The 17,198-nt window shown below is 61.7% G+C and overlaps 2 protein-coding genes across 2 annotated transcripts; one reads left to right on the forward strand and one right to left on the reverse strand.

Annotated features, from left to right (window-relative positions):
• Positions 1-245: 245 nt before the first annotated feature.
• PRSS50 (serine protease 50) lies at positions 246-5,401 on the forward strand. Its single transcript, XM_021686982.1, has 6 exons — positions 246-414; positions 511-705; positions 1,918-2,080; positions 3,112-3,395; positions 4,517-4,683; positions 5,043-5,401. The coding sequence occupies exons 1-6, from the start codon at positions 246-248 to the stop codon at positions 5,271-5,273; spliced, it is 1,209 nt and encodes a 402-aa protein (XP_021542657.1). The 3' UTR covers positions 5,274-5,401.
• Positions 5,402-7,620: 2,219 nt separating this feature from the next.
• TMIE (transmembrane inner ear) lies at positions 7,621-15,323 on the reverse strand. Its single transcript, XM_021686983.1, has 4 exons — positions 15,246-15,323; positions 11,739-11,856; positions 8,013-8,162; positions 7,621-7,724 (listed from the first exon to the last, which is right to left on the reverse strand). Exons 1-4 carry the CDS (start codon positions 15,321-15,323, stop codon positions 7,621-7,623), a joined length of 450 nt encoding a protein of 149 aa, XP_021542658.1.
• Positions 15,324-17,198: the final 1,875 nt, after the last annotated feature.

Below are 17,198 nucleotides of genomic sequence, written 5' to 3' on the forward strand. Positions count from 1 at the left end.
GCAGGGGGCTGCAGGAGCGAGGCGGTACAGGAACTGGCTGCGCTAGCCTGAGGGTCCCCAGGAAGTGCCTGGCCACGCGCAGTGAGCGAGACCGAGGGGCCAAGGAGGCAGAGGCTTGGTGGTGCGGGCAGAAGGGAGGCTAAGTCTGTGGGGGCGCCGGTGGGCGGCCACGGGGAGCGCCACCGCGGGTGGCCACTGGGGGGCGCCCGCATTCCCCACACTGCGGACGCCGGCGCGGGCAGCCGATGGGGGGCGCCGTCGCCAGAGGAGCACCCCGGCGCCGTCGCTGCTACTCCGGAATGGAGCCCCGGTACAGGACGCCGGCCCGCAGGCAGGGCCCCCCGGGCCCCGGGGCGGCTGCCCTTCCGCTGCTGCTGCTGCTGCCGCTGCTGCTGGTGTCGCCGAGGCCCGCGGGTGAGCCCCGCCGCGCCCCCCACCCCCATGCCCTCGCCGGGCCTGGTCTGACCCCCTCGCTGGGCCTCGTGTGACCCTCTCTGCGTCCTTCCGCAGGCTGCCTGGCGAGCCAAGCGCCAGGGACACCGTCTGCGCCTGCTTCCGTCGACCCTGGCGTGCCGTGTGCCCCCAGTGTCACCTGTCCCTCAGACGAGCCTCGCCTCCCCCGCCAGGCCCCCACGGACCCGTCGCAGCGCACGACCCTCCAGACCCAGACCGTGTCTGTTTCTAACGGCGACATCAGCTTTCTCAGTGAGTACGACGGACTCCCTGGGGGAGGAGGGTGCGGGAGCAAGCCCTGGGGACGGAGGCGGTCGCAGGAGGAAGGGGCAGGGAGGAGTGAGAAGAGAGGTTCCTTTTACAAGGGTTTACCGAGCATCTGCTGTGGGCCGGGCCTCCCGTCCCGGTGAGGTGGGAAGGAACGAGAGTCGGAGGAGCCTGTGGTGGGCTGCATGTTCCCGCCGCCCTGAACTGACCCAGGCTCCCAGCCAACGACTTAGGGGATCTGCAGCACAGCTTTCAGGGAGCCTCCCCGTGGGTGTCTCCGGGCACCCCCATGCGACCTTCTCATGTTGAACGAAGACCTCCAGAATTACTTCTTATCCTGGAACTCAGTGCACACAACTAAGTGGCCCCCGAAAGCCTCTCACACACGACCGAGTGCGTGCAGACACCCCCTCTCCCATGTCAGACTTGACACAGGCTGGTGCTGGCCCATGTACGCTGATCGCCCAATCCCCTACCCACCCCCTGGAAAACACTGGGGGCTGGGCTGCTGTGAGGTTGGATACGTGCATCTTCAGTTTGAGAACTTTTTCAACGTGGCTGCACCCACAGACACTCCCACCAGCCGGGAGTGAGCAGTCTGGGCCGGGAACCCTCACCAATACTTGGGGTCGGGGCCCCTGAATTTTGCCTGGCAGGTGGTGTGGAGCGGAGCCTGGCTCTGCTGCAAGTCTCCCCCGAGGACCCCTGGGGCTCAGCAGCTTTGGTGTTGGCCCGCTGCAGGGGTGTCGTCCTCGGGATTTATCTGTTCACGCCCATGGCCCGTTTTTCTCTTGGGTAGTCTCACTGAATCACAGGACGGTTCCCAGAGGAGGGAGAGGGGTCTGCCTTGGCCGAAGTACAGGGGGGCCAGATGGAAACACGGATGAGTTTTTGAAGGATCTGGTCAGAGCTCGGGGGGCCACTGTTGTACCAGGCTGGTGGCTGGGAATGCTCTGGGGCCCCGGGGCTGTGGGAGCAGGGAGAAGGATACCTGGGGAGCGCTGAGGCCCTTTGGAGGCTGCAGACCTCAGTCTTCATGTGGAAAAAGAGAAATCCCAGTGGGAAAAGAGAATCGCTGCGTGAGTGCGGGCCACAGCTGGAGAGGCAGGAGGTGGGGCTGAGGAGAGGGGAGAGAAGGCGCCTTGGGATGGGGCTGCAAGGTCCCATCCTGCATCAAGCTCTCACCTTCCTCCTCAGCCTGCGGCTCCTCGCATGAGCAGGACCCCACGCTCAGGGACCCAGACGCCATGGCTCGGCGGTGGCCATGGATGGTCAGCGTGCGGGCCAACGGCACACATGTCTGCGCAGGCACCCTCATTGCCTCCCGGTGGGTGCTGACGGCGGCCCACTGCCTGATCCAGTGAGTTGGGGCCTAGGTGGGCGGGTGGAAAGGTGTCCGGAGCCACGGGGCCCGGTCATCCTGCCCGCTGGTCCTTCAGCAGCAGCCGTGCCCTCTGCAGGGCGCTGTGGTCCCAGCCCCACCCTGGCTTCAGCTCTCCGCAGGTGGAGGCTGAGTCCTGCCGATTCCTCCCCGGAGGGAGGGCTGGGCGCTTTCTCCCCTCCCCTGGCTCCCCAGTCCTCAGCAGTCACGCTACAGATAGGCCATGGGGGCTGGGAAGCCACTGGCCAGGCCTCCGTCCTCCTAGCCACAGAAAGGAGGTCCTAATTCTTCCATCCCATACCGTTTGCTTCACTTATTCATTCCTTCCTTCCTTCCACCCACAGCCATTGACCCTCCTTTGAAGCCAGGCCCTGGCCTGGGCCCTAGGGGTAGAGAGGGGACACACACATCACTTCCCTTGGGTTGCTGGGGAAGATAGATGGGAAGACAGGTGCTCACAGGGGAGTCCGGGCAGCGTGAGGACCAAAGAGAGGGCATGCCCATGTGCCGGGGCCAGGGCAGTGGCCTGAGGGCAGCATCTGTGGAAGAGCCTGCTCCAAGCCTAAGGGCCGACGCGGAGACCTGAGGGCCATGCTGGGAAAGGAGGCTGGAGGGCGAGGCCGTGGCTGATTGATTGTGCCCGGCCTCTGCCACTTCCAGGGCCTGGCACCGGGTGCCAGACAGAGTCCAGAGTCTGGAACCAGAGAAAACTGGGTCCATATCCCAGCTCTGCCACTTCCTAGCTGTGCAGCCTTGAGTTGTTGGCTGGGCTTCTCTGAGCCTCGGGTTTTCTCTCCGTAAAGTACAGGGTTGTTGTAAAGGTGGGACCACACAGGGTGTGTGCAGGGCCCTGTTCACATCTGCTGGGAGAGAGAGGCTTGGGGTGGGGGCCGCGGGGGGCTTGAAGCGGGGGGGTGGCCTGCGGGGATTGACCCGGAGTGCAGTAGGGGGGTGGAGGCGGGGGTGGGGTGCCTGGAGCTGATGACAGACTCCCCTCGTTGTTCCCCTAGGCATAACTTTACCTATTCAGTGCGGGTGGGGAGCCCAAGGATTGACCAGATATCTCCGACTACCTCCGACGTCCCGGCATACCAGGTTATCTTGAACAAACGGTACCAGTCCCATCGGTACTGGTCCTGGGTGGGCCGGGCCCATGACATTGCCCTCCTCAAGCTCGTGTGGCCACTCAAGTACAACAAGTATGTCTGGCCCATCTGCCTGCCCGGCTTGGACTACGAGGTGAAGGACGGCTCCCTGTGCACTGTAACAGGCTGGGGACTCCCCAGGTTTGACGGTGAGTCCGAGCCTCCCCAGACTGGGTAGGGTGTGTGTGGGGGAGAGGACCCGGGTGCAGGCCGGGGTCTCCGTGGACAGCTGTTTCTGAAACGTCTTCCTGGCGGGCTCTCGTCTCCTTCCCCTTGGGGGTCTTGGCAGTGAGTGCATTGTGGCCATTCAGGCCTGAGGCGTCCCAGATTGCCCATGAGACCTCAGCCCCAGGCCAGGACCTATAAACAGGACTTCCTTGAAGGCAGAGGGGCACAGAGTAATATCTTGCTGTGTGCACGCAATCCCAGGATGTCCAGGATTTGAAGCAGAGCATCTTGCAGTGGGAGGAGCAGGGTTGTGTGACTGTAAAAAGTTCCCCCAAAGACCCCCTATGGTTGGCTAAGGGCAGTCTGCACCCCGAGTTTGGGAGCCCCCTGCCCCCAGTGGACCTCAAGCCCTTTACCATCCCCAGGGATGGAGCAAAGCCCAAAGAGCAGGAGTGTCATCCCAGGCCCATTCAGGGAGCATTTCCTTATGAGTTTTAGGAAGGCCCGGTCCATTCAGGGAGCCCCTCTTTTTCACAAGACAGGTGTTCTTCCCTTTGACTTCACGGAGTCATCTTGCCTAAAAGCAGCCCACAGCGGCTCCAGCCTGGGGGTGGGGGTGGCTGTTTGTCTTTCTTGTCATGGCCCATCTGGGGAGTGGCTGGGGATGGTTGGAAGACTGGCCCCCGGGGGCTCCAGCTAGAGACAGAGTCACACTGGAGAGAGAGAGGAGGGGAGAGGGGGAGGGAGGGGAGGACTTAGTGCCTGGGGCCCACAGAGGGGGGGTCTGGGCTAGCTAGGGTGGAAGAGGCCTTTGGGGAAGGCTTGAGTGAAGGACGGATTTGGACCTGAGAGGGGCTGGGCAGGCCTTCGAGATGGAAGAGCAGAAGCCAAGCTGCTGAGGTAGGAACAGACTCCGTGGGCTGGACTCTGTTAGGGGTGAGACCAGGCCCAGCGAAGCCAGGCTGAGGGCAGCCTGCTCCAAAATCTCTAGGAGGGGCTCTTCAGAGGCTGGAGGAGCGGGCCAGGAGCAGCGAGGACAGCCACCGGGCTGGCAGCAGTGAGAGCGCCAAGCCTGAACTGTGGGGGTGACCTGTCCCTGCAGGCGTGTGGCCCCAGTTCCGGACCATTCAGGAGAAGGGTGTCACCATCCTGAGCAGCAAGGAGTGTGACAAGTTATACCACAAGGTCTCCAAAGTCCCCTCTCTGGTTCGGGTGGTGGACTCCCGGATGGTCTGTGCGGAGGACTTGGACAGGGAGAACTTCTGCTATGTGAGCACCTCCCTCCTTGCTCCCTCACCTCCAGGGCCGCCTGGAGAGGTGCCGGGGCGCAGGGCAGCCGAGCTCAGAGGGGAGGGGAGGACGGAGGGAGAGATGGGAGAGGAAGATCGGAGAGGAGAGAGAAGGGGGGTCGGAGAGAAGAATGGGGGTGGGGGCCTGGCATGAGCGAGGGGAGGTGAACCCCTCTGAGGAAGGTCTCCTGCATCTGGACCTCGAGGGCACCTCTCAGCTTGGTGGCCCCCTGGGTTGCGGGGGGTGCTGTGGGAGAGAGGTGGTGTGAGCCGGGGCACGTCTCCCTCCGGCCACCCCCAGCCCCCCTGACCCTTTTTGTTCCACACCCCTCCCCACAGGAGATAAGTGGGGAGCCCTTGGCCTGTTCTGTGGACACCACGTGGTACCTGGTGGGACTCGTGAGCTGGGGCCCAGGCTGCCGGAAGAGCGAGGCCCCGCCCATCTACCTGCAGGTCACCTCCTACCAGCACTGGATCTGGGAACGCATCAGTGGGCAGGCCCTGCCAGCCCCATCCAGGGCCCTGCTCCTGCTGCTACCGCTGCCCCTCGGCCTCCTTGCTGCCCTCTGACAGCCTCGTGCTGTCCCCCGGGGGGGCCATCCTCACCCTCTGTGCCCAGAATGCTGCAGGTGTAGCTCTCCCCACCCGGCAGGGCAGGGCAGAGATGAGGTGCTCAATTAAATGCTTCTCTTCTCCAAGCTGCCTCCTTCCTGGGCCTGCTTGAGTGGGAGGTGAGCCAGCCAGATGGGGGTGGGAGGGGGGACTCCAGACTGTTCTCTCCTGAAAGGTGCAGCGCCGCGGGGTCTGCCTCCGTCTATAGGCTTGGGGTGGCTCCCACAGAAAGTAGAGGGAGTGTATAGGGATGATACTGGGGTCTAGAATGTACTATCCAGGCTGAAGCTGGGCTGCCGGGACGCAGTATGAGGCTGGGGTAAAGGTCCGTCTCTGTCTGGGCGGGGGAGGGGAGCGTGTTTGCTGTGATTCTCTAGTGGGAGTCAGGCTCTTCTGGCCAGTGGCTGGAGCACACCCTGTCACTGCCCTGAAGCCCTGTAGTGCACTTTGACCTTCCAGCCCCGCGCCCTGCCTAGAGCCTGGGGCAGGTGCCCACCGGGCTCAGATGTTACCCGTCGGCGGCCGTGCCTGTCCCTGAAAGACCAGTAGAGGCCCCAGGTCAGAGGCCAGGGGGCAGGGCAGATGCAGCCCAGGTCTGGACTTGCCCCAGGCTTCTCTGTTGGACCTCAGGACGCCCCTGCCCCTCTGGGCTTCTGTTGCCTGGGCCACACAGGAAGACTCTGGCCTGAATGCGTTGTATGACCTTGGCCGCAACCTTAACCTTCGGCGGGAGAAACCCGCGGGCCGGACCGTGAGGGCAGAGTCAGGGTTCTGACTCTGAGCCCACCGCAGGGCCTCTGCAGTTTCTCTGCGCCCTCACGGCACCTGTGTCTGCCCGGATCCCTCTCCTTGTATCATAGTCATCCAGCTCCGGGGCAGGATCCGCACTGGACCCCTCTTGTGTCCCCAGCATGGGGCTCAGGCCGTGGAAGGCTTACTGCAGGCCACAAAGTGGCGGGGAGGGGAGGGGACAGGGGGCGGCTTCCTCCCGCGGTCTCGATGCCCAGCTGGCTGCCACCTCTCCCTTCAGCTCATCCCAGTTCAGGCTGGGGGAACAGTCGGGGAGGGAGCTTCTGCTTGGCCAGCGCCCCTGTCACGGCGGCATCACCCTCCACGTACATGCTCCAGGGACAGGGCATCCTGAGGGGTCGTCTGAGTGGAAGGCACTCAGCTTTATTTACACATCTCGGCAGGCCGCGGGGCAGCTCCCCCAGCTCAGGAACCCTGGCGTTTCCAGGCCCAGATGTGCGCGCCTCGGCAGGGGGTTGCCACCCTCCCGAAATGCCTCTGCTGTCAGTCTCCGGGTGGTGTTTGGGCCTTCCCCCTCCGGTCAGCAGTGACTCTCTGAGGTGCGAGAAGCTTGAGGTGGTAGAAGAGGAGGCTGTGTGCGGCTCTCCTCATCGGGCGGAAGTCTGCTTGCTGCCTCAGCCCCTGAGTGCCCTCTGCCGTGACCCCCTGGGGCCCTGACGGACCCCCACCACCTGGAAAGGACTTCCGGCACAGCCCAACGCTCCCCTTGGCTTCTCCAGGGCTCCCTGGATCCCCGAGATGGGGCCCCGCTACCCCCTTTCTTCCCTTCTCCCTTTGGCCTGCTGGCCTCAGCCTTCTGCACCCCTGAGTCACCCCTGCAGCCCCAGCCCCGAACCCCCAGGCCTCGTGCTCGGACTCCCAGCAGCCTCAGCTCCAGGGCAGCGGCCTGGCCCATGGTATCCGCTGGGCTGGAGTCCCCCTGCCTCCAGGTGGGCGCTCTATTCACCTCCCGGGCCAGGACCCCTGCTGGGCCTGGAGGAGCTCCCTGGCCGCCAGGGCTGCTCCCCGGAGAAGTCTGAGAGCCTCCCCTAGTGACCCTCTTCTTCCCCGTGGCCAGCCTGGCTGTGGCCTCACACCCCAGCCCCTTCAGTTTGGCCATTTCCTTCCAAGAGGCAGGCCACGTCCCGTCATGCCCTGTACAGCCACTGCTGTTCCTGGCAGGAGGGACCGAGGCGTGTCTGGGTGGGTGCGGGGCCACTCCACTCCAGATCTGCAGAGGGACAGTGGCCCAAGACCGCCTTTGCTGGACAGCCATGTGCGTGAGGTGAAAGGAGCGGAGTCCAGGCTGGGAGGCGGGACGCCAGGTGCAGTCTGGTCCCTGCCCCCGATGGGCTGTCACATTGGGGCTTCAGCAGCCCCCCTCGGAGCCAAGAAGAGGGTGTTCTGCAACCTCTATGGTCCATGGATGAGCTGGGAGTCTAAGATGCCTGGACCCCAGCCAGGACTTGAGCCCCAGGGCTAGCCAGCACCAGCTGCCACCTCCAGGAAGCCCTCCTCATTTCTCCCCTTTCTTCTTCTTGGCCTCATTCTTCTCATCCTCCTCTACCTTGATGGCCACTGTGTCCACACTGTCCTTCTTCTTCTTCTTCTTCTTATCCTCTGTGGGGTGGAGGAGAGGCGGGTGGCAGGAGTGAGGCCAGGGGTCCTAGGGCCCACACCAGGGAGCTGCCCCGCGGCCTCTCCCACCTGCAGAAGAGCTCCTTGTGTTACGTGCCTCACTCGGGCCTGTTTCTGCGCTCTGGTCTCCAGGGACCAGAACCTAAACACCAGGGGAGGGGAGGAGCAGGGCCACTCTCGGTGGCAGGACTGAGGAAGTGGCTGGCTCAGCTGGGACAGGTGGTGGTGGGGGGGGAGGGGGCTGGCCCACCCCCACCCCGGCCTGCTCACCTCCAGGGATCTCCGTGAGCTCGTTGAGTGGGGGGACCGTCTCCAGTTTGTCCGTGTACATCTTGGCTGCCTTCCGCTGCAGGTAGCGGGCTTCAATCTCCTTCCGGGTCCGGGGCACGCGGCAGTTGAAGACGCAGCACAGAGTGATGACTGTAGGGGGGACAGAGCAGGCTTGGCCGAGGCTGGAGATCAGACACCCCAGGAATGGTCCCCACATTTCAGACCTGCCCTCACCTGCCTACATGTGTCTCACCCAGGAGTCTCTGGCAGGAGGCTCTGCGTTTGGACGAGACCCCTGTGGGCTCTGGGGTTCTTTCCAAGATCTCTCTCCTGAGCGGGGCCGACTTTGGGCAGGCACACAGGGGCCCGCTCTCAGAGGGGCCTGGCGCTGGGCTTTATGTGCTGCAATCGCTGTTCTTAACAATTTCTGAACAAGGGGGTCTCATACTTTCATTTTGCACTGGCCCATAAGTCCTGCCTCTGGTCTTGCTTTCTGACTAGATCGAGGCCCCTGGAGGGCAGGGCAGAGGCCTGCACTGGTGACTCGAGCTACAACCACCCCGGGGCTGTCCTGTGTTCCCACCCAGGCCTCTCGGCTCCTACTGCTTCCTCCCCAGGCTCCTGGGAGGACCTCAGACACCCGAGGACGTGGCCGTGTCCTCCTCAACCTTGCTGAGGACAAGCCTGGGCTTCTTCCGGCCGCGAGGGCCCACCAGAGGGCACAGACCCTGCCCTGGGCATTCACCCCAGACAGTTATCCCAGGGGCGGTTTTCTGCTGAAGGCAGCTGTGCCCACGCGAGCTGGGCCAGGGAATGGAGCTGGCCTGTCTAGTGATGGGCAGGACAGGGCAGGGCTGCCAGGACCCGGCTGGACTAAGTTTATTTTTCTAAGACTCCACAGTCTGACCACCTTGGCCCCAGCCTCAGGGGAGGGGACGGGGCTGCTTCCTATTATAAATCGGATGACAAGACATAACTTCCTGGCAGACTCCTGGGGGCAGGATGGCCAAGCAGGACAAACAAGGCCTATTTTAGGGAAGATGGATCAGACCAATGTAGCCGGGGCTGGAGCACCCGTGGGGGTCAACATGTGCAACCCCTTCAGCCAAATCTTGTGGCCTCACTAAGTCTCACCCAGGTTCACAGAATGGAAAAAAAAAAAAAAAAGAAAGAATGAATGAATGCGTGAGATGGTCTCAAAGCCTTTGCTCCCGAGGACAGAACTGGACTCCCGAATGGATGGATGGGGGAGCTGCCAGCAATCAGGACCTCTGGGGGCTGCACGAGACCCCAGCAGTAGGTCTGACTGTACAGCGCTGTCCAGGGGCAAACAGCAAGCTTTTCTTATCCAAAGAGCTGGGTTCTAGTCTTCTCTAGGCCCCGGTGTGTATGCCTACGGGCCCTGATCCTGCTGGCTTGGGTCACCTCTTCCAGCCACCCTCCGGGCATGTCGTCTCACCATGCTTACTCAGGCTCGCCACAGAGGCTGGTCCCAGGCCCCAAGGGGCCTGGGCTTCCAAGGGAGCTCAGCTCTTGGCACCTGGAGCAGGGCTCAGACGCCGCCTCTCGCTCCAGGCCTGCCCCACCCAGCCTGGCCGGGTCACTTCTCGTCAAAGAAGGGAAAAAAACAATGTGTGTTGGATGGAGTTCCAGGGCCCAGACAGGGGCTTGGAATGTGAGTCCCAGGCTGGAGGGACCTCCAGAGGCGCCCCCATCCAAGCCCAGCCCCTCTGCACAAGGTTCTGGGGTGACACGCCCCAGACAGCAACGCCACCGAGGCCCAAGCCAACTGGGAGGTAGGAAAGACGCTTTGTCCCCAGGAGATGGGGCTGTGCCATCCCTACTCCTAGGGCCCTGCACGGAAGGTAACGAGTGGTAACCAGCTGCTCAGAGGTCTTTGGGACTCTCCTTTACTCTTTTCTAGAAAATAAGAGCTGGTCTGTGTGCTTTATGTCCAAGCGCCTCTTTGGGTCTGACACTGCAACCTTCTTGTGTGGCCCTAGGCGCCTCCACCGTCTGGGGCCGAGCAGAGCCCGGAGAGGCCAGTGTGTGTTTAGAGGCCCCTTGGCGTCCTCACTCCTGCTCCCTGGAGTGCCCCAGAGTGGCTCCCTGGACCCGCACCCTACACTGCTCCTGCAGGCAGATGCCTCCCTGAACCCTGCCTCTTGGTGCTGGGGTGCAGGGCGGTGGGGGGGGGGGCAGGTGGGTCCACGGTCTCCTCCCTGGACACCTGGGCTGGGGCTACAGCCACAATCAGCTGTCCGTAGGGCCTCCGCTGAGAGGCCTGACTAGTTCTTGCCTTGGTCAAGAATAAAATGCAACCTCTTGGGGCGCCTGGGTGGCTCAGTCGTTAGGCGTCTGCCTTCGGCTCAGGTCATGATCCCGGGGTCCTGGGATCGAGTCCCACATCGGGCTCCCTGCTCGATGGGAAGCCTGCTTCAACCTCTCCCACTCCCCCTGCTTGTGTTCCCTCTCTCGCTGTGTCTCTCTCTGTCAAATAAATAAATAAAAAAAATCTTTAAAAAAAAAAAAAAGAAAAAAAGAAATGCAGCCTCTTGCTCAGATCCTGCTCCCACCCCAGCCATGAAGAAATGGTGATGGTGGGGTGTGGATATTTTCCCCCAAGGAGGGCCTCCCTGGTGTCAAGAGAAGCACATGCCCATCAGATGTCCTTGTCTCCCTTGGAGTCCTTACATGTGGGTGGGTCCTCCGCTGGGGTGCTGCCCTCCAGGGGACCTCATCCTGGGACAGCTCCAGCTAGAACTTAAATGCCATTTTCGCTGCCCTGACCTGGGGTGCACGCAGTGAAAATCCTGTAGGGGTTATCTGAGCCCTTGTGCGGGGTCCATTTCCTCCCACCTCTGCCTACATCGTCCCGTCTGCCTTTTTCAGCTGCCCACCTGGCAAAACCGCACGCATCCTCTCACTGATGTGCGGCTAAGAGGACCCTCCTCTAAGAAGCTTGTGCGGGCAGAGTGGGTCTTCTTTCCCTTCCTCGCCGCGTCTCCCCGCATCCTTTGGTGTGTGGGAACCTTCATCAGACTCTACACTGTACCCTGGCAGCCTCCCCCATCCATTGGCATTTCTCTGCCCCCCTTTCTCCAACTGCAGACCCCTAATCTGGAAGGGCTGAAGGAGCATGCCAAACCCATTTCTGTTGTGAGTTTGCATCCAGCAACTCCCAGTCCCAGGAGAGGAAGGGGTCTCCTGCTTTTAATTGAGGGGGGTGTGAGTCATTCCAGGGGAACGGGAGTTGACAAGACACGGTTTGCAGCCTGGGAGCCACATCTGCCGGGCGTCTGGGGAGCCTCTAGGCTGAGCTGCGGCCAAGGATGGCCTTGCTGGGGCCTCTGGGTGTGGGCCCTTTAAGCAGGGCAAACTGCAGGAAAAGCATCAGGAGGCCAGCGATAGGGGAAAATGACACGTCCTCATCCTGGTTCAGTGGAGTCCCCTGTAATTATCGTAATTGCCATGTGGCTGTGTCCCAGTTGGGCAGAATACTTCAGGTCACCACCAGCCTGTCAGCCCTCCACAGGGACTTTGTGTAGATCAGGAGGTGCCAGAAACCACAGTGGGCCTCCTGCGGGCGACTGGCCTGCTTGCACTGCCCGGAATTGTTGCTCTGAGCCCCTGGGGGTGGTGCTGGCGGGGGTGGGGGGAGGGCAGGGGGTGCTGTGCTCCTGCAGCTGCATTGGCGGGGGGGGGGGGCAGGGAGCAGCTACTCACTGATGGACAACACGAAGAGCGAGAAGATGCCCACCACGTGCCAGAGGCGCATGTCCCAGAACACCACCGTCTCCTTGGTCAGCGGGGGCGGCTTGGGCTTGGGCGGGGCCGTGCTGGGCTGCAGGTCGGGAGAGAGGGAAGTGAAGCCAGGCAGAGGCCAGAGGCTGGGGCTGGGCCGAGAGAGAGGCCCAGGTTTCAGCAAAGTCTCAGTCCAAGCATTCCAGAATCTCCTAGAATCAAGTGTCTTAGATAGTCACAGCCAACGCCCTAGATCCTGGGCGGTTCCAGGTTTAGAGCAAGAGAAGAAAGCAGAGCCCCAGAACCGTGGAGCCTGGGGATTCTCGGGGACACCAGGGCCTGAAGGGGCAAAGGTGGATGGCTTGTCCCAATCAGGTTCAGGTCCCCTTCGGGCAGCCTGTTAGTCTCCCCTCCTGCTCCAGTCCTGGGCCCCGCAGGCTGAGGGGGTCTCAGGACCAAGGCCAGAGACAAGGGGAGGCTGGTACTCTCCTTGGGGGATTTTGCTCCCAAGCATCCTCAGTGTGGGTGGGGTGTGGAGCTGGACTCAGGGCCCGCGGCTCTGCTGCCTGGCCAGGACCCCCACCGGGTGACCTCAACAGTTGCCTATCCTGCCAGAGTCACCTCTTCTGACCAGAGGCTAGGCCGGAGTCCTCCCAGGACAGGACGGGATAAATCGTCTGCAATGCAGCAGCGACACCTAGAGGCCAAACATTGTAAGCATGTCTGGAACAAGCCTGAGCAGAGCACAGCAGGCCACCTCCCACCTTCCCAGTGGACGCCACCTTGCCATGGGAGTCTAGGGGACATGGCCCTACCCTGGGGGACTGAGGGAACAAGGCCCTGCCCTGGTGGGTCTGGGCAGGACCAGTCCCTAGCCTGAGGGGCTGAGAGGGATAGGACCCTATCCTCACCAAGTTTGACTGAGGGAGGGGGGGTGGTGGTGGTTAATGCTCAGAGGGAGAGGACACTGGGGCATCTGTGGGATTCACTGTCTCCTGATTAACTGAATAAGGACAGACCTGCAGTCTCTTCTGGCTCTCTGGGAAGGAAAGGCAACTCACACCTCAACCATCCATCCAGTCTTTCCCCTGGTCCATGAGCATGGATTGGGCACCTACCACAGGTCAGGTGGTAGGTTCCTCACTCAAGAACACCGCCCTTCAGCATGTCCCAGGTAATCTGTGTGCTTGGGATTGGTACATGATTCCCCAGCTCTTTTCTCTTCACCAGGGTGAACTGGGGTGGGCGACTTCTTACCTCTAGGCCTCCATTTCTCCGTCTGTAAATTGAGTGGGGTGGTTCCGGGGGGCTCTCTGGGAAGCTCTCTCTACCTAATCAGAGTGGTAACATTGACGAGAAGATACCCCTCCTCAGCATCATCCCAGGGGCCTGGATCCACTTGCAGGGTCAGACGCATGTACGTGGGGTCAAGGAACACGTGTGTGGGGTCAGGCACCTCTGTGGGTTCAGAGCGCATGTGTGTGGAGTTGGGGCACATATTTGTGGGTACAGAGCACACGTGTGGTTGGAGTATGCCTGTGTGGTTAGACTTATGTCTGTAGAGTCAGGGCCAGGGTCTGGGCAGTGGCGGGGTTCCCGATCTTAAGGCTCAGTGTTTTTGGTCCGGCTGGGCTGTATGGCTGGAAGACTCTGAGGTCCAGAGGAGGGATCTCAGATTTTGAGCCCAGGCAGCTGAGAGCCCACTTCTGACACTTTCTCGTTCTAGTCTTGTTTCAGGGGGAACTGAGCTTATAATCTCACCTTGATAGGGATCTTGGGTAGGAGGTAACAGGTAAGAGTCGGGCATCTCTGTGGTGGGCACTGCTGGAGGTCTAAACTCTAAAGCTTGGGAGCCCCGGCCTCCGTCAGCTGGAGAATGATGCCTGTAGGGGCTGTCGTGGGTGGTGCTGTGGACTCCAGCGCTACCCATCTTTCTAGTGCTTCCCTGGATCCCCTGGGCTCAGCCAGGCCCTTGCTCAGGCTGTAGGCAGATAGCAGGCAGATGGACTCCAAATGCAATTTCCCTTGATGGGCAGGGAGAAGATGTGTTCCTGGGGGCTGAAGGGAAGAGTCCTTGGCTCAGAACTGACATGACCCCCACCCTCAGCCTTCTCCGGCGCCCAGGCCAGCTCAGTTTCTGCACCCGAGGCCTCAGGGCAGCCAGTAAGGGGCTCACGTACACTTTGTGGGGCTCAAGCCAGCCTGGCTCCCCTTACAGGGACACTGGAGCTGACATCTGACTCCAGCCCAGCCTTTTGATCACACCCCCTGGTCAGCAGCACAGACAGGCTTAGTATCGGGGTACAGCGCTCTGTCTTGTTGTCCCTCGGACCCTCAGGTTCAGGGCTGTGTCCTCTTAGGTCCTCAGGATAAGACTCTGTCCTCCCTCTCCCATCCTGTCCCCTGGCACCTGCCCCCGAGGGCTCTCCTGGGCGCCTTGCTGTCCCTTGCTCTTCTGTCTCTCTGCCCTCTCTGCCCCGGCCTACAAAGGCTCTGAACCCTGCTCCTCCCTGGCCCTGCCTCTTGGGCCTTCTCCCTCTGGTCTCTTGCTCCAGAATTCTGGTTCTGGTCTGCTTCTTTGGCTCCCCTTCACAGCTCAGCAGGAATGGGGGACAGAGGGGACAGGGAGGCTGCAATGGCCCCCACTCTTCTCCTCCCAGCCCTTCCTGTCCCCAGCCAAGCTCCTGGCCAACCACCCCAGCCACCCTCCTTACCTCTTGCTGGGCTATCTCAGCAGCTCCCCCAGCTCTCCCAACTACATGCCCTCTTCCAATTTATCCTCCTCCTTCCACACCAAGACTCATCCACGACTCTTCCCCTGCTCAGATACCTTGGCTGGCTCTCCATTATCACCAGGACCAAGTAAGACCCCTGAGCCCTGGGTCCTGCCCTGCCGGCACCTCCCCTCCAGGGCCAAGTGCCCCACAAGGAGCTGAACTCAACACATGGCTGCTCTATAAAGGGTCTCCTGACCCCACCCTCCAGCTTGGCAAGTCCTCACCTCCTTCTTAAGGCTATGTCTCCCCCATCAGGCAGGGGAGCCTGAAGGATCTCTGGAAGCAGAAGCTATTTCCTCCAGCCGACCCTAAGACCAGGGACTAGATCTCCCCTATCAGACTAGAGGTCACTGAAACCAAGGACTATACCTCCCCCACCTCTCCCTGGCCCCCATTAGACAAAAGGTAAGGGCTGAGCAAAGCTGTATCCCCAGACTGGGAATCCTTATGATCAGGGTGAGTCTCCCCCACCAGACTAATGATCCTGAAATCTGGGGCTGTGCCCTCCCATCAGACCAGGGAACCTAAGGTTGGGGGCTGAGTCTCCCCCACAGCCTGGAAGCGCTGGGGGCAGGGCCGTATCACCCCAGGAATCCAGGTCTGCTGGGGCACTTGGAAGGGGAAAATCCAGCTCCCAGTCGGAAGGGCGTCCCCTAAGCCTCCGGCCGGCTGGCCACAGCCTCCCTGACCCCTCCGCGCCGCCCCGCCTCACCTCCACCAGCTGCCCGGCGACCCTGGCGAGGCAGAGCCCCAGCGCGGCGCCGCCCAGCGCCCAGAGGGGCCCCGCCATCTCCGCGCCCGCAGCTCCGCGCCTGCGGCCGCAGGTGGGGAGACCCGGCCGCGCGGGGCCGGGCACGGGTGGCCCGGTGACTGCCCCGCCAGCCGGCGCTCTAGGTGGCGATCTGGTCGCAGGCCGCGAGTGGGCATCATTTATTCATCGTCGGTGTCCGGTTCCAGTGCCGCCCGCCCCCACCTCCCGGCGGGTGGAGGGCCCGCCCCCTTGCCGGGGGATCAGAGTCCCGATCCCCCTTCCCCCAATCCGACAGCCGGGCGGAGGGGTGGGAGTGGGTGGGAGGGGGAAAACGGGCTGGGGGCGGGTGCTTGCACAACAGGTCCCACCCCCCCACCCCCGCCCCACTCGGGCCTCAGTTTCTCCATCTGGGGCAAGGGGAGGGGCTTGCATCTGCTGATCTAGGAGGCCCTTCCCAGTCTGACGTTCTGAATTTGAAAAACCCTACTGGACTCAGGCTGGTGGCGGTAGTTGGGGGGGAGGGGGTTGGCAGGCAGGTTGCCATAGGGACAGGCGCTCAGGGATGTCCTGGGCTTTCTGGGCTGGCTTTCTGCCCAGAAACGGCTCTGGTCACTCTGGACACCAGAGCTAGAGCGGGGGATGGGGACCAGGGGATGGTATGGTCAGAGTCTCTAGTTGCGGGTACTATGGAAGGTTCCTGAAGAAGGCAACATCTGCTGCCCCATGGGACGGGGAAGGCTCCACCTGGAGAGCCTGGAGGACCATTTTCTACTCTGGCTGACCCTGAGCCTCTGCCCCAGTCTGAGCCCCAATTGTCACTCCAGTCTGAGCCATGATCCTGACCTCACACTGAACCTGGCCCACATGTACTCTGGTCCTCACCCCAGGATGAGCGTTGACAACCCAGGGATGGAGGGAGGGAGGATCTGAGGAGCTGTGGAGACCAGGAAGGCTCTGGAGGAGGAGGAGGGAGGTCTGGGGTGGGGAGACTTCTCTGGTCCATCCTTCCTCCTCTCCCCTTTCCTCCCTCCCTCCTTTTCTTCCTTCCTTCCTTCCTTCCTTCCTTCCTTCCTTCCTTCCTGCCTGCCTGCCTGCCTGCCTTCCCCTCTCTCCCTCCTTCCATTGTTATTTATCTCTTGCCTGCTGAGTGCTGGAGAAGCAGCCCAGCTGTTGGACCCCTTCATTCTTCATCACCATAGACAGTGGAGCAGGCTGAGGTGCTTTGGGCATTGGGCCCAACCTCAGAACTAGGGACCCTGTAGATTCAGAGCCCGGAGATGCAGCAGATGGGCAAGGACCAAGGCAAGCGACAGCAGAGACCAGAAGGCCAGCTGTGGACACTCACAGGGGACAGGTCTGGGAGAACATAAGGCAGGCAGAAAAACAGGAGAGCCACTGGCAAAGGACAGCTGGCCCAAGGGATCCTCACCAGTAGGTGGCCAAGTTTGGGGGCTGGGTGGGCTGGGCCACCCCAGGCTCCCCAGGCTTGCCCTAGCCAGGCAAACAGGAATTCTACTAAAGCTCAAGTCCCTTGCTGAAGCTCCCACTGTCATAGGCCATCTGTCATAGGCCAGGCTTGAGAAAGCCACACTGACCAGCCAGGGAGGTCACCCTTGGGACACACAGGGTCAGAGAGGGCTTGGCTGGAATGGGCTGAGGTTAGTGGGCCTGACAGTGGCCTTGGGCAAGCCATTACTCCTCCCTGCTTTGAATTCCTCATCTGTGGAATGGAAAGGACAAGACTCTCATCAAGGGGCTGTTGGGAGGATTATATTGAACTAAGGATTATGGGAGTGCTGAGCAAAGGACAGCTCAGCCCAGGAGAGGTGGGGCGCCATTGTTTCCTGTAAAGTTCAGTCTTTCCATCCAAGAAGTAGGGCAAGCTCAATGAAGAAATCTGAAAGGGAATACAAT

The sequence above is a fragment of the Neomonachus schauinslandi genome, chromosome 1 (assembly GCF_002201575.2).
Source record: "Neomonachus schauinslandi chromosome 1, ASM220157v2, whole genome shotgun sequence".
Lineage (NCBI taxonomy): Eukaryota > Metazoa > Chordata > Mammalia > Carnivora > Phocidae > Neomonachus > Neomonachus schauinslandi.